The sequence below is a fragment of the Ptiloglossa arizonensis genome, chromosome 7 (assembly GCF_051014685.1).
Source record: "Ptiloglossa arizonensis isolate GNS036 chromosome 7, iyPtiAriz1_principal, whole genome shotgun sequence".
Taxonomy (NCBI): Eukaryota; Metazoa; Arthropoda; class Insecta; order Hymenoptera; family Colletidae; genus Ptiloglossa; species Ptiloglossa arizonensis.
This window is the reverse complement of record NC_135054.1, coordinates 17,402,997-17,426,438: the sequence shown is the minus strand read 5'-3', so window position 1 is coordinate 17,426,438 and position 23,442 is coordinate 17,402,997. Positions and strand designations below refer to the sequence as shown.

At 41.3% G+C, this 23,442-nt stretch overlaps 1 protein-coding gene and 1 long non-coding RNA gene across 3 annotated transcripts in view; one reads left to right on the top strand and one right to left on the bottom strand.

Moving 5' to 3' along the window:
- The first annotated feature begins 902 nt into the window (after nt 1-902).
- LOC143149315 (uncharacterized) lies at nt 903-4,103 on the top strand. The gene is made up of 4 exons (XR_012992750.1): nt 903-1,257; nt 2,815-2,956; nt 3,046-3,188; nt 3,888-4,103. It is a non-coding gene; the product is annotated as an uncharacterized LOC143149315 (long non-coding RNA).
- Nucleotides 4,104-9,732: 5,629 nt separating this feature from the next.
- LOC143149418 (multiple PDZ domain protein) overlaps nt 9,733-23,442 on the bottom strand; it is a 123,417-nt gene continuing 109,707 nt past the window's right edge. For both annotated transcript variants that reach the window (XM_076316754.1, XM_076316753.1), the window contains 16 exons: nt 20,958-21,140; nt 18,720-18,817; nt 17,955-18,162; nt 17,776-17,866; nt 16,890-17,086; nt 16,050-16,144; nt 15,897-15,963; nt 15,485-15,535; nt 15,315-15,416; nt 15,129-15,200; nt 14,484-14,616; nt 14,103-14,257; nt 13,860-14,015; nt 13,657-13,791; nt 13,017-13,190; nt 9,733-12,719 (listed from right to left, as the gene is read on the bottom strand). In XM_076316754.1, the coding sequence (XP_076172869.1) occupies nt 13,020-13,190; nt 13,657-13,791; nt 13,860-14,015; nt 14,103-14,257; nt 14,484-14,616; nt 15,129-15,200; nt 15,315-15,416; nt 15,485-15,535; nt 15,897-15,963; nt 16,050-16,144; nt 16,890-17,086; nt 17,776-17,866; nt 17,955-18,162; nt 18,720-18,817; nt 20,958-21,140 (1,914 nt within the window). In that variant the 3' untranslated portion in view covers nt 9,733-12,719; nt 13,017-13,019. The remainder of the gene's footprint in view (nt 12,720-13,016; nt 13,191-13,656; nt 13,792-13,859; nt 14,016-14,102; nt 14,258-14,483; nt 14,617-15,128; nt 15,201-15,314; nt 15,417-15,484; nt 15,536-15,896; nt 15,964-16,049; nt 16,145-16,889; nt 17,087-17,775; nt 17,867-17,954; nt 18,163-18,719; nt 18,818-20,957; nt 21,141-23,442) is intronic.

Below are 23,442 nucleotides of genomic sequence, written 5' to 3'. Positions count from 1 at the left end.
TACGCAAACACCAGTCGACGACTACACAACGAACGAATTCTCAGAATTCTTCTTTTTTTTTTCTTCTGTTTTTTTTCTTTCGCGATGGAAACACCGACGACCTTAATGTCTTTTCGGATAACTGTCCTAACGTAGCGTCAACTTGTCGATAAACGAATTGGCAAACCGCGAAACCGATGATTGTGTTAAATTTCCGTGATTCAGTGGTTCGATTCGTACGCAGCGTTATTACGTTAAACCTTGCGGGACCATTGGAACATTTGCGTTCACTGTACGGTCGTAAATTTCAGATTCTGGTCGATAAATAAATTTATCGATGTTGCGAAGATAGAGTCACCGTAGGTGAAGATCGATATTGCGGAGCAGAGTAACGAGTAAATAAAGATTTTTATCAACGATGTCGGTATAAACGAAGTGGAACGTCCGATGAGGGACTGTTACAAGAAACCGGGCTCTAAATATTGCATACATTGTAATTAAAATTATTTGTTTCTTTTAACATCGTCGATATTCCCGGATACTGTTGAGATTTATTTTACGCAACGAAACTGCAAAAATATATTTCTTTAGCTCCATAAGTTTCCAGTGGCGTCGTTTATACGTCCATGACGTGGCAGTCGATGTATCGAAGGGAAGATTTATTTTATCCGACGTAACCTTAAAGACAAATTTCTTTGGCTCAATAACTTTTCAGTAGCGTCGCTTGTGTGTCCATGACAAGGCAGTCAATATGTTAAAGGAAGATTTATTTTATTCGGCGCAATCTTGCAAAAACGTTTCTTCAGCTCCACAACTTTTCAGTCGTGTCGCTTGTATGTTCGCGGCAAGGTGGTAAATGTGTTAAACGGAAGATGTAGTTTAACCGACATAACCTTAAAAACAAATTTCTTTAGCTCCACAACTTTTCAGTCGTGTCGCTTGTACGTTTGCGGCATGGCGGTCAATGTGTTAAACGGAAGATATATTTCATCCGACATAACCTTAAAAACAAATTTCTTTAGCTCCGTAACTTCTCGGTATCGACGCTTGTACGTTCGCGGCAAGGTGGTCAATGTGTTAAACGGAAGATGTATCGTGCCCGACGTAACCTTAAAAACAAATTTCTTTAGCTCCGTAACTTCTCGGTAGCGTCGCTCGTAGGTTCGTGACGTTGCAGTCAATGTGTTAAAGAAGTGTATCGTGACAAGAAGACGCTCCCGGAAGTTTGCAATGAAACAACAAACAAACCGCAAGCGTCGAAGCTTCTGGACGTGGCATGTAATTATAATGTTGGTCCCGTTTCGCGAAAGAGCAAAACAACGCTCGTGGCAGGATATAAACGTGGCGGCGAGCCTAGCGCGGACAACTTTTGCGAAACGCGCGTGAACTACTTCTACCGTCGCGCCGCTCGCCGTATATTCGCATTCCGAACTTTCTTAAGCAATTATGTCATAACCTGTGCCCCCCTTTTTCCTATCTCCCATATGCCGCGCTATCTTCCTATCCTCCTCCCGCGATACTTGCGCGCATCTTCGCTCGCGAACAACTCTCGATGCACACGTGATGCCCATCGATTAGCGAAACAACCTGCGGAGTCACCGTCCACTCGTCCACGATTTTATGGATGATCATTCTGAAATCGTGTCAGGTCATTCCGTGCGTGGTTTTCTTTCGTGGCTTCGATACACGAGGAAACGAAACACTCCGTGTTCGTTGCGAGGGTTTGTGCAACGATGTTCGAAAGCATCGATTTTTTTTGTTTAAATTTGCTCGTTTCGTTTCTGATCTATTGTAAAAATTTTTTTTATGCGAAAAGAGTGATTTAAAAAAAAAAAAAAAAGAAAAGTAGTTTTATTGACAAAGGTTGGTAAGTACTCCTTCGATCGATAATAATAGACGAATCAACGTTAAAGTAATTTTTTTCAAAGAGTTTGTGTAATATCTTTTAAGTTTACCCAATTTGGTTTTGTAATATATTTTTCAAAAATTTCAAATTTACTTTACGTCTTCTGTTTTATAGAATATGTCGTATATACATTATCTGACGAGGACCGTAGAACATTATGGCCGGAAGGTTATTTCGAGGGTTTATGAACCTGCAATAAACGTTGAACTGCTTTTATTGTCTCGTCGTATCTCGTCTTATTACCACTGGAACACATTTCAAATAAATACAATTAATTTTGAAATTTGAAATATAATCGACTCGAGTGAAATAATTAACAGACCACTCGTGAAATACAGTTAAGAATTTCAAGTTCCCCGAGTGTTGGAAATCCATAGATTTCATGAAAAATTAACAATTGGACTAGTTGCTCGCTTGTAAAAAATTATGAACACTCGTTGCGGTTGTTGCAACCTTAATATTTATTCAACGTAACGTTTTCGACCGTGATTTTGGCAATACCCTATAGATAATCATCCACAAGTGCAATCGTAAAATATTAAAGGAGAAAAATCGAGACAAATTTTGTTCATTTAAACATTCTTTGACATATACATCGTACAAGTGTGTCTGTAAAATTGAATAAAATTAAAAATTTCTTTTATCGTATTTAATTCGTTGAAGCTAGTAGCAAAAGAGTCGACAATTTTTAAATAAAATATACAGAATGCGAAAACGAACGTCAAGGAACGGTATAAATAAGCTCGTCTGCTCTTCTCCGGCTGCAAATTTTTCGGCAATTGCAAAGTGCATAATATACGAGGTGCAATTAGAACCTGACCTAATTTGACTCCTCAACATTTTTCATACCCTTGTCACCGATAGAAGTTTCCCCGTTTCTAACGAACCACCGCGTATATTATTCCGTACATACTCTACATTTTTCACAGACTAATTCAAGGAGATTAGAATGTAACGAATGCCAACAGCCTCCTGCTAACCATCGAGTGCCTAAGAATTGCCTAAACGTGTTCCCAGGAGCGTCGAATGCTTCGAGAATAAAACGAAGTAACTCTGATAAACAGAACAACCGTGTGTATTTTCATAAATTTTTAAATATCACCCCGAGCGTCTAAAATAATTTTTTCCATTTCATTTTACAAAAATAAGCATTTTTCCAGTGATTCGTGCACCAAGGTTTACCACGATGTGAGCCGAATCCACAAAAGCTACACGATTCCGAATTTCCAGATGGCGTCTCACGTTCATCAGATTGGGTCTCGTTCGATCGGTCGGACCTCTACTCGTCGCCATTGGATTTTCCGTAAGTTTCATACATTTCGTACAAATGATTCAACGAAACGCAACACCGAATGGGTAAGTTTTTAATTAAAATCCCTAACGATCGAACCACGTCTCGACGTAGTCCCTCGAGCCTGAGTTTATTCACCCGGAGGGTGGGGAATGGAAGTTTCGGATCGAACTGGTTTTCAATTTTTCGCGCACGGATCGATTCGACGCGCCGTTCGTAACTTTCTTCCGGTTTTTCCTGCCTCTGAAACGAGTCTGAGCACCCATCGTGGCAGGCATCGCGCATAATTGCCACCCGGGTGGGAAAATCGTGAACGAACTTGTTACACGACCACGACGTAACGAAAATAAGTCGATCGCGCGTAACGGTGGTTAAACCGATCACTGCGTAATAAAATTGTGTGCGTGTGTGTGTGTGTGTGTGTGTGTTTTTTCTCCACAGCCCCTCACAATGGCAGTCCGGATGAATGAAAATTGCACGGAACCCGAGTTTTCCCGTCGACCGAGGCCTTTTTGTAAAATAAAACCTCACCGGTTCGAGCCCGTGTGCCCGTGAATTATCCACGATTTTTTTCGTTACTCAATCCGCCTTCATGCACGGATAACAATCGACCCACTTATCGAGACGAACGCCGTGACTTCGTGCGTCTTAACAATCCTCCTCTGTTTCTTGGGGCACGTGGATTAATTAATTTTTAATATTTCCACACAGGAGACAGGCACTCGGGAATTTATGGAACGTGGCGAATCCACCTGAACGAGTTACTCGCACGTAAATACCATTCGGGACTTTCCCTTTTCTTCTCTTTTCGTAGTCGACTGGTTAATGATTGATTAGGGACACGATATTTCATAGACGCTGTTTCTGAGCTTATGTTACGAGAGAAATAGTAGAAATAACAATGTAGATGGTACAGTTAATAAACAAAAATTAAGAAACTGTTGTATATAGATTCTTTGTGAAAAAAGGAATCGAAAAGTTATTTACCATTTTGCGATCCGAAACTCCGTTTCCGAGATACAAATGATCAAAGTGCGAAAACGTAACTTTCGGGGCGTGCTGTTTAAATTACAGTTAGGTGTGCGCGCGCATGCACGCGCCTGCGCACGAGGAACGCGCGTGAATCAACGTTCACACGCGTTGCACCGTTGTCCGTGGATTATTTAATTTATCTTTTCACTGATTTTCATCATTTACGTACGCCGATACCGCAAACTGATACTGTTACGAATTCTACGATATAATCAACATAAATCACTCAAACTTTCCACCATAATGGAAAGATTTCTCTTACGTCATAAAATTTCACGTTAAAAGAATATATACTCTTTCCCACGTATCGGCGAATCGTTGCATTTGCACATAGTATACATTGTATGGATGTTTCTCCTCGTCCTTGTGGAATTGAACTGTACAACGGAACACGGTAATAATCTCTTGCGATCTATTCAATAATTGATTTCCTCATTTTTGTTCACATATCATTCATGGAAATAAATTTTGTATCATAAATTGGTCCTATTATTTCCTATTATTTTTCACGTTATACCGTAAGAAGAGAACGAGAAGAATGACAAAACATTCCCACGCGAAATATATTACTCGTTGGTATTATCCTCTATCCTTTCATTGTTTATAAAGCGCTTGGTGGATTAGTACACGCTACAGTCTGTGCGGAGAACACCTATAGGCGTTCGATGAACGTGCTTCACTTACGTCACTACAAGGGTACCGCACACGGTGAGTGCTCACCGTGCAAACCGATACGACTGTCGATAAAATTTAATATTTTTGGAAATTTTCGTTACACTATAGAGTGTTTTCTATTTATACAGTCAACGTATAGTTTTCTCTGCTCGTAGACGATACAAAAGTCTCCGGATAGTCGAATATGACACTGGATTCAAAATGGCAACGAATTTTGTCCCCGGACCGATGCGACTGGAAAGCAATACTGTACCCAATTTGAATTCTATTTAATTTTTAGTCGAAATAGATCCAATAAACGTCACAAGCATACTTGTCCACAATTTTACACATCTGAGCTCGTTCCTAACGACAAAATATAATTGCAGTTATCGAGTAGAAAGATTTTACAAAAGTCGCAATCGAATGATGTGTTTCGTATTGATTAACTTTCGGATGAAATTTTCGGTTCCTCGTGAAATATTCCACGTTCAGATAAAATAGCCACCCTGTGTATCGATGAATGCGTAACGTTGAAATCGATAGCGATGAAGCAGCGTTGTTGAAAACGTTAATGGTGTTTTCAACGTGGCCAGGGTCGTTCAACTTGAACGAAAGGTCCAATAAACTCGGAACTTCCCGGAACGGTGCTACAGTTTATCTTTGGCAAACTTCGCGGCAGATTCTATAGTAATTGCACCGAAGACAATCAAGAAACTGGTCGGAAGGTACGACTTCCGCGCGATTGGGAAATAAATTCGGTAACTTCGACGCGAAATTGATGAGAAAGTGGCGGTTCCGTTTCGATTGCTATCTCGCTTTCAGCTTGATGGGGATTAGACTCGCTTAACCGGACTGGGAGACTGTCCAAAAGGTGGGGGTGTCGTTATCCGTGGCGTTTCGATGTCTCGGTTTCGCGTACCGTAAAAGTGTGTTGCGTTACAAAAGTTACACTCGGCTCGAATTCGTTACTTTCTTATAAATAATGAACTCATCGCACCGCGTCACACTCCAGAAGTGTACAACGCGAACGACACGCGAACGCACAGACAAGGCTGTTTTCACGTAAATTGTTCTATAGAACTTTCACGCCGAGAATATTTTTCAATCGTTGGCGTACGCCAATGGGATTATCTGAGATTTGCATCTGAATAACGTGTACGGGTAACTGCTGGATTTATTCGATGTGAAACGTGTTCGCTCGTCCGGTGTATATGGTACAGTTGAACACGCTGCGAGCAATTTTCCACACGACTATAGGCTATAAGGGGCTAAGTGCTGCTTGAAACGGTATAATAAAATATATGGATTGGACAATAATAGCAGGTGATCCTTCCGTTTTGAGCGTAGAATTCTGACGAGCAAGGGGGATATTTTTGTTTCTTTTCTTCCAAGGTCGTTTCAAGGACAACTCGAGAAAGGGAATTTAATGGGGCGCGGTAATGTGACCTTGGGACAGTAACGAGGAGGATAATGGTATGTCGATACTTGTACGCAATAGACACTAAATTTGATACAGCGATGTACTCCAAATGATAGACGCAACCGCATAACAGACACTTTGCACACGAAATAATACACGATACACACAGCAGATCGCACTCAATGTGACACATGGAACACATCATTGTAATACATGACAGATACACTGAACTTCGTGTGATACACACCCTAGACACCGTACTCCGCATAACATTTACACTGTACACCATACAATAGACACAACCACACTCTAGATGATATATAATACAGACATCACATCGTACTCGATATATTATAAGGAACACGCCACAAAATAGTCACACCAAACTTTACATAACACGCATTCCATGCACTAAACTTTACATAACACACACTCCATGCACTAAACTTTACGTAACGCGCACTCCATGCACTAAACTTTACATAACGCGCACTCCATGCACTAAACTTCACATAACACATACCCCATACACCGTACTCTACGTAACACATACGCTACACATCACACAACGAACACACCACTCTTCTAGAAATACCTAATACAAACTACATCGCGCTCCACACATTTCACGTAACACACGGCGTATATCGTACGAAACAAAGCACACAAATACCACATACACCCGTGAAACACACTCGCACGTGTAAAAAACACAGTACTTCTCGTTTACCCGTCCACGATCAAACTCTACGATAACCCATGGATAAAATTCAATTGGAATGGGTACCGATACGAGCGCGGATAAAACGTATAAATGTTCTTCAAGGTATAAAAATTGATCCGGTGTTTACCATTAAATATTTATGTTTCGTTCTTTACTCGAAATAAAATTCAGCCGAGCGAAGCTCGAGAACAGGAACAAACACACCGGAGCGATTAGATGTTATTCCGAGGTACGCCGATAAATCTCTGTGCCCGTCTCGCGCATACGTACCAGGAAACGTAAATAAAACGTCGAGGTTGAATTTTTCAACGGGATAACGGAATAATCGTTGACCGCGAATTCTCCCAGCTTTCCTCCTTTCCCTCTTTCTTATTCGATCGCAAGTGTGAAACCAACGGAAGTCAAGTTCACCTCGTGAGATCCATCCATTAGCCCAGCAGTCGGTTACACTTGGTAAAAATGTTTAACGCCTCGTGGAACAGCCAAGCGATCCGTGTCGCTTCATTTCGACACAGAGAGAGAAAAAGAGAAAAAGAGAAAAAGAGAGAGAGAGAGAGAGAGAGAGAGAGAGAGAGAGAGAGAGAGAGAGAGAGAGAGAGAGAGAGAGAGAGAGAGAGAGAGAGAGAGAGAGAGAGAGAGAGAGAGAGAGAGAGAGAGAGAGAGAGAGAGAGAGAGAGACGTTATTTCGACACTCGAGCGCGAATATATTGCGTGTCGACGGAAACGAACTTATAAGATAAAGAAAAATAAACCCCGAGATGACGAATGGTAAAATGAAACACGCGTTTCGCAAAGTTATCGCGCCTCGGATGCAGGAAAGACGAGATGCGATCCGACCGATAAAATTAATACGCGAGAATCGATAAGTTACTCGCACGAAATCATTTTATCACGGGGAGAAAATTATTTGGAAATTTAGAAAAGTTTCTTCGGGAGTATACGAGATATTTTGAGAGAATAATTTTGAAATTTAGAAAAGTTTTTTTTGAGAATATACCGGGTACAGTGAACTGTGAATTAAGAATATTATTCTAACGACGATGTTAGCGTACAGTGGAAAATATAAATAAATATTTTACAAAAAAAAAACGATTTTAGAAGTAGAGAAAGCGCGAAAGGTTGCAGTAGAGGTAGAAAGATACGGTTTGAGAATGTTTTTTGTTACATCGTTTTGAAGGAATATAATTTTCAATTTAAGAATTTAGTTGAGGCAATAAAAATAATTTGGGGAAGTGATATTGGACAACGATGGAAAAAGAAAACGTGTCAGGTGAAGCGTCTGGGACGACTAATAAAATACGAACAAACGGGAGAATGTACTCTGAAATATTTGTTAGTAACGTTGACGCGAAGAGAGTATCGCGGAGGTATGTATTAAGCGTAAATTTTGTGTCGAACGGCGGAGATGTCTCCAAATTAGCGAATCCGCTTAATATGCATAAAGTTCGTTGGCAAATACATGACGCTTTGTATGCATACCGACCATTATGCGTTCGTATTTTTATGGTTAATTAATCGTGCAGTTTGCGAAGCCCCGTGCCGGTAACCTACTTTTGAGGCCAATAAACGATTTCTTTGGTCCACTTAGAAGTCGCGCGCGAGAAAGAAGAGCACCGGTGAAATAGGTCCCCGACAGCAAAATGGACAGTGACATTTGTCTGTCCGTTCCTCTAATGACATTGAACGAATCGGTAATTTTGCGTTGCAATTCATTCCAAGAGGTGACTGTGATAAATAATCGAACATCGATCGTTCAAAGTACACTCGAACGCGATCGACGAAGCGCGAATATTGACGTTGTAATATCATTCAACGAATACTTGACCATTGTTTCAAAATAGCGTTACACGAATTTTGTATCGTTGGTAGACTGCGAGCTACTCGAACGATTTATAAATCATTGAATACCGAACGAACGAGAGAATATTTCAATTCGACGTTTAAACACTCGTTTCTTTGAGCGAGAATAAAATATTCAAAATCGATACTGAAACAAACGGCAAATACTTCGCCCTGTTCTTAGTAGGAAGCTTTCAGCGACAAGCGCTCGTAACTAATTCGTGAACGTGCCCGTTACGAGCAGTAATTTAAATTAAGAAAAGAAGAAACAAGTCGGCTCGGAATGAATCGAGCGCTCAAGGCCACCGCGGAATTATCCCCACCATGAAATTCGGCGTGCGGTCGAAGAAAGTGACCTTGAGCGACCAGTCGATTTCATCCGAACTCCGTAGATTCGCTACTCGAACGTACAACCACTTACCTGCCACGGAACGGGGTTTTAAAACGGGAAGTTTCGGTGCACAGGGGAAACGACAATCATTCTACATTGCCACTTTGCAATCAATGCTTTTAATAGATCTCGATCTGTTCATCCGCGCTCTATAATCAATGTTTCTCTTCGTACCTTCGACAGTGCCGCGCTACAATGACAGTGACCGTAATAACAAGAATTATAATAATAATGACAATGGCAATAATAATGACAATGCTAACAATACTCATAGTAAGAATAATTTAAGTCGTTGACTGTAAAAGTGGCTCGATTGTATTGCTCCCCGAATTTCGAAGGCGATGTTTGGAGTAACGGTGACCCCACTATTAATTTGCAAAACGCTTTTAAATTCCTCTAAACGCTACTCAACGACGAATAAATTCCACGCTTCGCCCCTACCATCCACTTGTCCCACTACCCCTCTTCCACCCCCACCCCACCCCTCCCGTGAACCACCACCTCGCGCATGCGCGCGCCATTTTACAATCGAAACGTTTCAATCGCGCATTGATGCTATTCATCGTTTCATAACACGCGGTGCACGTAAACAGAACCGAATAGCTTTACGGAGGCGGGTGCATTAATTATCCTTGCGTATTACCTTTGATTTCGATCCGGCGTGTTAATAACAAAGCGTTTTGTAAATATGTATATAGTATATATAAATACGTGTGAATTCAATGTTCATTGGTTTTTTTGTTTTTTCATTTTCATCGCTGGCTAGCTTGCTATTTCGTTGGCTCGCTTAATATGGGCTCGATTTGAATTCGATGTCGTGTATCGAAATCAAAAGCAACGAACGACTAGCTGTTACAGTGCAATGTGCCGATTGCAACGTCTACAGGGTGATCCATTTTGATTCACCGAACCGGTGCTATCTGAAAAGCAGATCTTACTCGAAAAGAACGATAATTCTATATAATTCGAAGAGACCAACAGAGACTTCCGCGAACTTCGTGAAGCAGAGGGTGCAATTAACGGACCGAGGTCACTTCGAGGTCGTTTGTACCGCGAATATATTAATTTACATCGAAATCTCAACAATGTGGTACACTGGTAATTCCCCGTAGGTGCATTCGAGAATGTTCGATAGAGGGGAATTAAGAGTAACCAGGACGGTGAAAATAATGGTAGACTATTTTGAGGTTAGAGTCGTATCAACTTTGACCTTGAAATATTCTTGACATCTCCACGCTAACGATCGTTCTTCTTGATATTCTAAGATTCTATAATATCTCTTGTCACTTTGGTAAATAACTCTGTTGAATTTTTATTGCTGCTTTTAAGTGACCTTGAAGTGTCCTCGAGTCACTTGGATATGATTATTTTCAACATTTCGCATCGTATAATTCTCCAGCTGGATCTCTCCCAACGATTCGACTGTTCAATTTCTTCGATGAAATCTACGCTCCAAAATGATTGCTCGGATGTAAATTAAAACGGTTCACCCTGTATACATTGTTTCGCGAGACTAACACTAAACGTTCGCGTGCTTCGCGAGGTCGAACGAAGTTCTACGGCGTTCCGATTCAGACACGAGTGCACGTAACAATTAATTTCTTCAACGTCTCGAGGGTACATCGTCGGGACGAGTCTCACTCGTAGGTGCATCGGGACATCGATGTATCTCGAGCGAAAAAATGTTCGAACGAGAACGTCTCGACGACCGTAGAACGATCTTCCGCTCGAATGAACGTGTCTTCGAGCCATTTCGCAACTGTACGCGTATTGTTCTTCTTCTTTCGCTCATTCCCACGCGCTCCACTCTTCTTCGTTGAAAATCTACGCTAAGGACTAGGATAATAGGATAAATTGAACTACACGCAATATCAGCAAGCCGCTCTAGAGGTTTCGACACGTCTTTCGCGAACGAATGTTTTCGTCGAAGCTGGATCGAAACGATATTTTCTTTTTTCTCTCTCGCGAGGGTACTTGCCGTTCCTTCGAGTGGCACGTGGCTCGCTAAAAACCTCACGAGCCTCGAATTTTGTCCCTTCGACCAGCCCTGAAATCTGATTCCCACTAGAGCTCGAAGAACTCTCGAACGGATGTTCCAGGAACGCTCAAGGAACGCTCGAGGAAAATTCAAAGAACGAGATTAAAGGAACGCTCGAAAAACGCTCAAAGAACGCTAAAAAGATGCTCAAGGAATGCTCAAAGAGTGCTCAAGGAATGCTCAAGGAACGCTTAAGTGACCATTACGCCACGCTCATAACCATGAGACACGTATAACTCGACAAATTTTCTAGGATCCCTGATGTAGCGACTTGAGAATGAAAGAGTAAGCATGAGATTTAAAAAATTGGGTCACTAGGCTTTGCAGGGCTACTATACTCGAGGAAAAATGATCAATTATTGTTGCACCACCGTGCGTACTATCAAAAAAAGAATAAAAAAAGTATAAAAAAATAAGTGATGAAAATAAAATCCCCTATGGAATCTTTCCAAAAAATTTCTATCATCCTCCCCGTCGAGCGCGAACGTCGAACCCCTCGAGCGCTAGTAGGAATCAACCATAACTTCCCCCGTAGTGTTCCTCGCTCTACGAAAGTCTCTCGAACGATTTTCGAAAACGTCCATCCCGGAAGGGGGGACGTAACATCATCGCGAAAGTAACGGATGGTAAAACTCGTGCCTCAAGCGGCCGATTTGCGCGACCCCTAATTCTCTAATACGCCTAACTTAAACGTAAGTAATACGAAACGTACAAGCAAGATCTCTGATTTGTATGAAGACACGGCGAACTGGCCTCGAAAGGAAAAGAAGCTCGAGAAAAATGGCCACCACTCGTCACGTGACTATCTCGCACGTTGCCTCGATACCGCGAACCTCCCGGATGGATATCTTTTTCTCGATATTCGTTTCTTTTGTCCCGGCGCGTAAAAACGGTTCACCGTGGTCCTGTCCTATTACAATATTACTCTATAACTGCATCATAAATACTCTGTCGTCGCTAAATAGTATGCGGTGTAACGTGGCTCTCGTATCAACTACTTGCCGGATGTTCATCTTGGCAGACGGAATCTTTACAGTATGTTCGACGCGGTTCGGTCGTCGATGAATCGCATTAACGGGCTATACTCGCCGGGTCGCTATAAAATTGTATTGTTCTTCGTGTGTGTTGCCTCGCTGGTGCTCGATAAACACTCGAGTATCGTTTTAGTTATGTTTCTCGCGTTCCTAGTTTCGTCGGTGCTCGCGGGCGTGAAAAATGTCGATCACGTGAGTAAGAACGTAACTTAAGACCGCATCGGTGAGACGAGATCGTTGTTGGCGATCCACTCGCTCTCCGGTGCTCGTTATAGAATTATGAATCCTTAATAGTAAAACGTTACTTATATTTATAATTACTTTGGTATAGTCAGTTATGTAACACTAGAGTCCGCGGTGTCTGTGGAGAATTCTTAGCCGAGTGTTCAGAGTTCCGCCTGCAGAACCCTGGAATGAAAAACAACAACGAATGACGAACATAATGTGATATTTCTGTGGTTCGTGAAATTATCTTCAATAGTTTCCAATTCGTAGAATAGTTTCGTTTCACTCGAGACGAATAACAATCTCGAGATCGAACAATATCGAAACCTTCGAAGTGGACAAGTCGAATGCCCTTTGATATTTATGATAACACGCGCGAATTGCTTGCTTGGAATTGATCAATAATGGTCGACGTTAAAAGAAACTTTCTCAGTTCGGTGTTGAAGTGGTTAGTGACCAACAGATTCGAGAGATAATTACCTGTCATTGCTTAGCGGACTTGTACCTAGCAAGTTTCAATTGCACCGGGTTGGAGACTTTCACGTGAACAGCGATGTCCTCGACTGGTGCTTCGCGAACGTCCTGGCCACCGACTGCCACTACTCGGTCGCCTTTGCAGATTTTCCCACTCTCCAAAGCGCTACCGGCAGGTAACTACGAAAGGACATTCTACGATGTTGTGAAAATTTCGGGCGACGGGCAAACGTGAGTCGAAATAACATTGGGTGTATACACTGGATAACCCTCTATGTTATGAAGAAGAGAAGGTTATAGAAACCTATACGATTCCGTTTAAGAAGGATTTTCGTTTTCTTTTGAACGGACAACAGTGCTTGGGGAAGTTTTATTACTGTAATTCCTATCAAATAATTAGATAATGAGATAGGGATTAGCATAAATCTTACAAGAACCCTATCTATTACTTTCAGAGCCTTTGTGCTTCTATATAAGAGTGACGTTTTGCAATTGCATCGATCCATTAAAGATAGAAACAAATTCTAAAGGAAAAATATGAGTGGTAGAACGAGATTCTTTCCTCGCTTTTTTCTTAAGTACGATTCACAATTCTACATATACCTATATAGATATTAAGTGGTATTCAAATAGTATTATGTCATACCAAGTCTGATACGTATGCTCCTTTGCCACTCTTATACCCCGTCAAACAGAGACCAGCTCCTTTGCCGGATTTCTTTTGCAACTCGACTTCGATTTCCTCTTCCGCTTTCTCGTGTCGATGCACTACCATTGTGATCTGCAAACACAGACACGATTGGCAACATTCACACGAGAAATATTTAAAACTTTGTAAGCATTACGCACAGTTCCAGTAACTTTCAGGACAGTCGCGTGAGCTTGCTCGTGCTCGATATCTTTGAAGCTGTTGGCACACATATCGAGGATTTGATCGCCAGCTTGCAGTCGGCCATCTTTACCGGCTGCACCGTCCGGAAACACTTCGATGATGAAGACCCCTTTCTGAAATAGAAGGAACGTTATTTGAAAATTGTTGTTCGAACAACGATCGTGGAAAGTTTAAAGGTTTCTTTTCTAAGGGAATCTTACGCATGGGGTGTCCGAGCCACCAGCTATAGTGAAGCCAATGCCCTTGTCCTTTTCCTTCTGGAACTCTATCGTTGTGTCTTTTCCCACAGCGATCTTGCAATCTTTCGGATCTTGCGGTGGTTCGGGTTGCTTTGGCTTTTCTGGTTCCTTTGGTGCTGGTGAAACAGATTATTGAATATAGTTTGATTATCGTTTTACTCGAGTCCAGTTCGACAGTACTGATCACCCTATTTAACTCTTTGGGACATAGTGGATCAAAAAATGTCCCACCTTTTCAGTACCTGACACAAATGGTGGGATATTTTTCAACCTACCGTGAAAAATTCAAATAACACAAGTTGAACGATGAACTACGTATAAGCTGAAAATGAAGTGAATTACTTTCTTTAACTTTTTCAGGTTCTGGAACTATGCCCTTCGCCCTATCTTCCTCCTCCTTCGCCACTTTACTTTGATTCGGATTGCACACTGTCAGTGTCACGACTCCCTCTGCCTTCTTCAAGAGACTGGTAGCCTACAAATAGAAAGAAATAATGGTGTAACGTGATGTCGATTATTCAGTCTCGATAAATACCGCGAGTGCTAATTTCTAATTGCCAATTCGATCGTTAACGAACAATGAGATCACCTCTTTGCAGTTCACCTGACATTCAATAAGAAACTAAAGATAGAATATACAAAGAGATACACTGTAACCAATTATTTATAGGAGACCAGTTGCTACAACTTGTTCTTCAAACCGAAAAAGTAGTGTACAATAAATAGTCAATCTTTAAAAAACATAGCCCTTCAAATGTTTCAACTCTTACATGGATTCAAAGCCACTGTTTCAGAGTATCTCTAAAACATTTAGTTTTAGGTTCGTCTCAAGTTCCTAAACATTATTTCATGAGGTATATTTCAAATTAAAAACATAACGCTCGTAAAAACATTGAAAGAGTAAATGTTTTTCAAAGTGTTCCAGTTTAAATCGATATTTTGTTTCGTAAAAAAGCACTGCAACACCATCGACACGTATTTTATTACCTCGTCGTAGGTTGAACCCAACAAACAGTCCCTGTTGACAGCCAGGATCATGTCACCCACTTGCAAGCCAGCCTGTAAAGATGCGAACGATTGTAAATAAAAGAAAATGCAACGTTACGCCGAGAAACCATTGTATCGTATTTAATTAACACACGGTGGGAAATGTTTTGTTCGAGAAACAATTACCTGCTCCGCGGCGCTGCCTTCCTGTATGTCAGAGATGAATATACCTTGGCCGACCTCAGCGTGTTTTCCTTCGATGATCATTATACCTAGTCCGTACTGACCCTACACGTGGAAAACCCGCATGTAGTAATCGAAACGCTTGAATGTACGTTCTACTCGGTAACACTTGCCTTTTTCACGGGCACGTTGCGTACTCCTTTGTAGTGATTGAACAGTTCCATCTGTGACAAAAAAACAATCAATATTCGGCCACTGCTCTCATCGAGCGTTAATGATAATCGGTGGAAAGGTTTCCAAGCTCGTGGAAAAAGGTTTAGACAATGTGGATCAACGAATCAACCCTTTCGAAACAAATAGTGATTCTCCGGTTGACAATCAAAGTTACAAGATTTGTAAGTTTGTTGCTTCAATCTGTAGATCAATTTCTAACTTGAAGAATTGAATTTTTCTCGGGTAGTTATGTTTATAAGTGTGTAGCAAGTATACGAGCAATGTAAAGAAACAAAAGGTTGTCGTCGAAAAGAAATTGTCAATAAAATGATACTACGATTAGAAAATAAGAACTTTGGAATCGATACTCACGTCGTCCATCATTGGAGGAAACTGAACAAGCGGTTTCACTGCAAGATCATTAACGGCCGCTTTTCTCCTGTGAAGAGCGTAATATTGCATTTAAATCGATCTTTTGCGACACGTAAGCAGCTGCACGAAAATAAAAAAAAAACTATGTCTCACCGTACAACGATAACTTTGAAACACGTGCCAGCCATTCCTTTAATGCACGCGGATGCATTCAAGTGACACCTTCCTTGCAGAACACAGCCATTTACCTGAAAACGTAAAAATCTTCTTATTAGAAAACGAGGTTCTCTGTGAACAATTTTTCTACATCTGTACAATTATCTTCCACTTGTACCTTCCATTTTGTTTTACTATTTTTCTTGCATTATTCGTTAATTCTCGATCGAGTGCAGACGTACTTATCAGAAAACGATTAAACTCAATTTTCTAGAAAGCAAAGTCTCTTACGAAAAAATTTGTACAATTGCACAATTATCTTCCACTTGTATACTTCCATACTATCTTACAAATAACGATACAATTAATTAATTCTTGATCGAATACAGATCGTACTTATCAGAAAACGATTAAACTCAATTTTCTAGAGAACAAAGTCTCCTACGAAAAAATAAAATTGTATATGTACACAATCATCATCCACTGGTGACTTTCGTATTGTTTTACTATTCTTCGAGTATTTTGTACGCTTGAACAGGTATTCGAAGCTGAAGCGTCACCGCGGTATGTAAACAATTACGGTACTACGAGGTACAATATAAACCAAGATCGAATAGTCTGCATTGTATCGCGACGTAAGGTCAGACAGAATGAAATGACGTCATGAATAATTTACGTGGCTCGGAGTCCTGAAATCAATACCCGAGGAGTCTGATGTAGGTTTCGCACCTAATTAGGACTTTCAACGCGCCAAGGGGAATATCACAGTCGCATATCGATCTCGCGTTTAACGGAAATGTCAACGAAACAATAATGGAAGAAACTGTGAACACGCACCTCGAGTATCTCGTCACCAACCGCGAGCTCGCCTCCTTTATGAGCTGAACCTTTCGGATTAAGGCCACAAATGAACACTGCCATACGATTCCTGTCCTTATGACCCGAGAGCGATATACCCAAACCGCTCCTGTCCTTCTCCACTTTGACCAATAATACTTTGTGTCCAAGCGAGTGATACTTCTTCTGAACTTTCACTGCGAAGAAATCATACGTTCCACCGTTACGTTATATCTGCACCATGGATGCGATACACCGGATACCGAGTACAGTAGAACCTCTATTATCTGAACCGATAGCAACACGTATATAAACGTTCGGTTAGAGCGTGTTACCCGATAACGATAACTCACTTTCGACGTTGAGCTTTATGTATTCTATTGATGAGCAAAAAAAAAAAATAAAGATTATTTCTTTCCCGTCGTTTGTTGTGTATAATTTATTTCGTACACCAGTCGATTCGAGGAATCGCTTTAATCTAAATTCATCACATGGAACTTTAACGACCTTTAAGAGATAAGAGGAAGAAGAATAATTTCTCGAGCGCTGCGATATTGATCTCCGGAGTAATTATTTTTACCGTAAAATGAAAGAGACTCGTTCACGAGCGATCCGAGTGTTTCTGTCTCGATGTTGCTCGGATAATAAAGTTTCCGTTATTTCAACATTTGAAATATTTCTCTTCTAAAGCGATGTAAAAAGTCGAAGGTATTGTCGACAATTTTCAAATTTTCTATATCTCGAGTTCGTAGGGTGTTCTTTTTGCAATCGATGATTATTAAAGAAAAGAAAAAAAAAAACGGAAGTATTGCATCTGGTGGAATTGTTACTTAATTTTAGCTCTTTATTTTGATACCAAAGAATAGGGCAGTGTTAGATTACGTACTCTTCGTGTAACCGAATTCATCCTCTTGTTCCGGATCGGCTTCGATCTCTTGTTTCGAACGTTTTAAGTTCCCGGCGCTTTTCCTCGAAATCTAAAAATTTGTATTTGAAAATCCAGTTTTCGAATTGGTAGTCAATCGGTCGTGAAACTCCCGTAGATGATTCCTGTATTCGAATTACCTCCATGCCAGCTTTCGTGTAAACGTTTCCCTCGAGTTCTCTCGTGTCCTCCTCCTCCGAGCTCTCGTCCGAAGAATACTTCCGTCTTGGCGTCTTGTCTTCCTCTTTCGCAGCATTATCCTCCTTCTCTTCGCTCACTTCTCGCAATATGCCCGGATTGGAAGGCGGTGATGGCGCCTTTTTCCGAATCGACTTCTTCATGGAGGATCTGGAACGAGAAACAAACGATCTAAAATAAATTCGATTCTCAGACTTGATCCCTGATTTATTCAATTATTCGAAAGAAAAATATTTATTCGAATTGTGTACACGCTTTGAACAACGCGCAATCGAATCGTCGAAACGCTTCGCCGCGTTGAAAACGTTTAAGAACTATTTAAAGCCAATTTTACTGTAAATTTATTCGATAACTTATATTTCAAAGTACGTACACGCGATCGAGATATCGGTGTTCCCGCTTTTGATGCGTAAATTTATTCAAAATATTACAAGATTGTTACAGATTTGCGAGCTTTCGTTGCATCGAATCGGTTATTTAAATTACTAATAAAACGTTCCGTTTCGTTCGAGTTTTAACGTTTCCAATAATACTCTTTGTCTTTCCATGTCATCTTTCTCGAGGTTTTCAACGTTCAATGACAGAGGTTTCAATTTCACGAGCGTTTCACCGGGACTTGGTTTCTTTTCGATTCTACTCTACAGAAGCAGTTTCTAGAGAGTCGTGTAAAGAGCTCGGAGCAACAAAGGGTGTCAATATACTTGTACCTTCGCGCACTGGTACCCGCGCCATCTGAAGATCTTGTACTTTGTCTTTTAAAATCCGACCTCGAGCTGCTCTGCTTCTCTTCGTCCCCGAAACCTCCCTGTGCAAGTAGAAAAAGGTAAACGTGAGATAGTTTATTCATCCGGCTCGAGATCTTGAATGAATCGCTTCTTTTTTGTTTGGGAGTTTGCCAAGATTTTTCAATAGGCGAGGAAAAGGTCAATGTTTGAACTTTCGTGAAAGAAAAGTTCTCCGAAAAAACCATTCGCACTCGAAGAAAGTTCACCGTGTTAATGTGGCAGAAATTGAACACTCCACTATAGTTCGGACAAAATTAATCGATCGTCAAGGTCATTCCCCGCGTCACGACAATTTGAACGATCAGGATATCCTCTTCAAGGAGATCACCCTTGCACGTGAACTGAACTTTTTTTTAACGTTACAATTTTTACACGATACGATTATTTTACGTCAAAATTTTTCCACAACGATCCGTTCCTGCTGTAAAATTTTCATCGAGCTAGAATTTATATGCGTTTCAAGTAGCAACGAGCGATCGATTGATTTCGTCCAGACGACACTGTAAAATATTCGTGCACCAAGTTACAAACGATAACACACTCGTCGCTGGAAGACGATACGAAATGATCAAGATCGTTCAAAGAGTACTCCCATTGACAGCCTGATCTTCAATGACGAAAAGATTCAGTATTTATCGGCCGTGAGAATGTCAATGAAACGTTAAAAGGAAAAAAACACACGCTACGTTTCTCGTGGTCGAGAAACTATCCAACAATCGCGCACGCATGGTATTCGAATATTTTCAGGTAAAGATGATCGGTATGATGAAACGAACGCGCAATGTGAATTTTTAACGCGCAATAAGTACGTTCCGTGATCCATCGTAGTAGGAAGCAACGCACGCGACCCAATGAGCAATCTTCGCGCAAGCTTTGAACAAATTTCGCTTCGTTTTGTATCTCCGTCGCACTGGTGTACCGTGGAGCAGGCTCATCTCACGAGGATAAACTTAGAATTCACTATCGTACGAGTACGTAATCACGAGTGGTACCATCACCGGTACATCGAAAACGCGAGTGCCCGTTTTAATTCCGAGAACCGATCGAACCGATTATCGAAAACTGTTGGCGCGCGTGAGTGCTTCGATCGTGAAAATTCAAACGCAATGGATCGTGCGCAATTGCTTGAACGCGCAACGAAACGAACTGACAACGGGATCCTGAGGTTCACGCGCGCTACCTCGTAACCAGAAGTCGTAACAATCGATTGCGTTGACCGAATTAATTTACATCGAACACAATCGAGTGACGTTCCTTTCCATACGTTGACGATCAAGGTCCCCAGTTCTTGCGACGAGCGCCGTGAGAATCGTACGGTGTTGTTTAATTACGATCGACTTTCGATCGTGACGTATGCTCGACGAAGCGAACGATAGATTTTCGTCGATATTGATCGTCTCGAGTGTCGAGCTCTTCCTTGGTTTCGAGAACGAGATACAGGTTTTTAAAAATGGATTCAACGATGGTGACGAATGCTCGGTGCTCGATATGGGGTTCTGAATATAGTCGATATTCGATGCTCGTTGGATGGTAATGAATACTCGGTACTCGGTGCGTAGTATGAAGTTTTAAGCAGTCGATATTCGATGCTCGATGAATGGTAATGAGTATTTGGTACTTGGTGCGTAGCACGAGTGTCTCGAATGGTGAGTATTCAATGTTTGATAAACATTGGCGGGTGGTCGGTACTCGGTGCTTGTTACAAGGTATCGAGTACTCGGTGGTCAATGTTTAGTACTCGGTGTTCGATATCTAGTTATTAGCGTTCGATAGTCAGTACTCGATATTCGGTATAAAAGGTATCTAACAAGGTGTCCAGTACTCGGTATTTCATATTCGGTATTGGATGGTCACTGTTCGGTACTTGGTATTCGGATGAGAAAATATTATCTCGATGTTCGTTTCATTTCCAAAAGTAGGACATTTGACAAAATTTATGCTAAGGAAGACTCTAAGCGTAAAATCGAAAACTACTATAATAAGAAATTTTTATTTACTTCGCGAATATTGGGAATTTATTCGAACAATTTAATCGAACAATTTGATCGAAAATTTCATCGAACAATTTGACCGAATAGTGAATTACTCGAAGTCTCGATCATGGTCGAAGATGCGAGGCTAGAGAAAGTGGAACAGAGAAGACGAAAGGAAACGACTCACCTGTGTCACTTCCGGCGTGATGGACCTGACTGGCGTGGCGGGTAACGCTTTCTGATCAAAGGACGCGGTGGGTGTCCCGGGAGCGTCACCGGAGGCAGATACCGGCTTCTCGCCTACTCGATTCTTGATGCTTTGTCTTCTTGCTGGTCTTCCGCCATCGTCGTCTTGTTCCTCGTTCTCGTTCTGGAAATCCAACAAACACCGTCTGTCGCTTCAATATCTCATGGCGACGCGCGAACAACGACTACAACCCTGGAAAACTCACTGCCCGGCAGGTACGAAACGTTCGACGTGTAAACAAAACAATCGACGAACGGGGTTACTATTTTGGTTGGCGGGTGTGGATGCCAGAGTGCTACAGACGTGGCAAAATTAACGCGATCGCTGGTGAAATTTCCATGGGTTCAATGTTTCGTTAATCATTGCGCGAATTTAGGCCGAATACCTCTACACGAACGTGTAATACGTTGTGGAGGAAAATTGGTCTCAACGGTATCTCGTGTGGACAAGCTGCCTTTGAAGTTACAATGTATTAATTATAAGCCACGAGTAGAAATTGCAACGAAGTCGCGAGTAGAAATTGTGAGTAACGAAGTCGCGAGTAGAAATTGTGAGTAACGAAGTCACGAGTAGAAATTGTAAGTAATGAAGTCACGAGTACATGTTATAAGTAATGAAGTCACGAACACATGTTGTAAGTAAGGAAGTCACGAGTACAAGTTGTAAGTAACGAAGTCACGAGTACGAGTTGTAAATAAAATCCTCCTGATAAGTATCCTGTAAAAGATTTATCGACGACAATTGTCTCGAAACTACGATCGAGACAAAGGTAGAATTGATAAAACAAATTACCCAAAACCATAGCACGGAGATAAAAAAATGAAAAAACGTCCAAGACTGTTAAAAATCGTCGAATTTCAACAAATATTCCACGATCGTTGAACTTGAATCGAAATTACCGCTTGCGTAAAATTTAATCCAAAAAAAAAAAAAAAAACAACTTCCTGGAACATTTATCGTGGACCAGGAACAAGTGTACGGAACATTGGCATCGTTGTTGCGGTGTTACGAAAGAACGAGCTGTACCAACGAAGGAAAAACTGTGCCTTTTCTCGCGCGATCGCATTAATTTCGTCACGTTTACAAACCTTTCGTATTGAATTACAACGCGGATGAAATATTCCCGCCAGGGGCAGCGTCTTGAATTGCTGCCAGAACAACTGTAATATAACAGCGTGACGCGTTCGATTTCGTCGATCCAATCGTCGGTAACAGTGAGTTTTCCCGCGGGCCGCCCGCAGCTACATTGTGGGGAACGTGATTAATGCGTGTTATTAGATTTCAGGTTCGCACGAGACTCGCCGCGCATTCCACTGACTGGGCTCAAGGATCTGAGACGCTACTTCTAGCTTAGCTGGAACGAATCGCCGATCGATTTCGCTACGCGCGATTAAAGATTAGAGACACCTGGCAGACGGAATGGGTTACTTTGATCTCTCGACTTTGTACACCGTGTAAACGAACGAATTAAGGGCGATTGCCACGGTGCAGGATCGAGCAACGATCGATCAGTTTCACACACACTTTTCGAAATTCAATTTCACGTGTTTCCAAAGTTACGTTTCGATATTCGTTACAATAACGAAGGAATATTCTCGAGAGCGTGACAGATTGCGCGTGGTCGCGCAGCTTTGAACCCGTCCACCTCGAGACCGTGTTTTCCGAGCTGGTTTTTCACATTTCTCGAAAATGCACGGAACCATGTGGAATGCAAATCCCGACAGCAATATTCTTTGTTATTTTATTTAACGCGCGAACGTGATTTTCTCTCACTTTTTCGACCGGTTTCATTCGAGGAACTTTACATCGAACGAAACCTTTAACTTTCAACGACAGCCATTTTCATTGGAGATTAATATCTTCCGCAGAGTTACGACGAGACGATAGAGATTGTTATACACTACTGGAGATTATTGTACCATTTGTATATTTTTTTTGGGATACTTTAAGCGGTCAGAAGCTCGACAAACGCGAAACAATGTTTCTTCGGAACGATCAATTTCGAGGATTCGACGCAAAATTAATATTTTTCGCTCGTTCTTTTTATTTTATTCCACGAAGGATGCGAGTTTTTAGTGTGTTAATGAATTAAAATGAAAGAATAATTACCGAGTTCAAAGATAAATTGCAAAGATGACGTTACTTTTCGACCCGGCACCCTGATCATCCCCCTTAAGTCTTCCAGTGACTCATTGTACCAACAGCGGTTTCCAAAGTAGGGGGCGCCACTTCTAAGGGGCGCGAATAGAAGAATTTTCGACGTAAAGAAACACGAACAACTTCCACTAATTCATCGAATCGTCAGAATTCGACTAATAAAACAATATAATTTCTCTTGTACCGTTTCAATCTCTTCGAGAACGAATTGCTTCGCTACAAACTGAACTAAAATTTCAACATACCACCGATTCGTAACATCTATCAT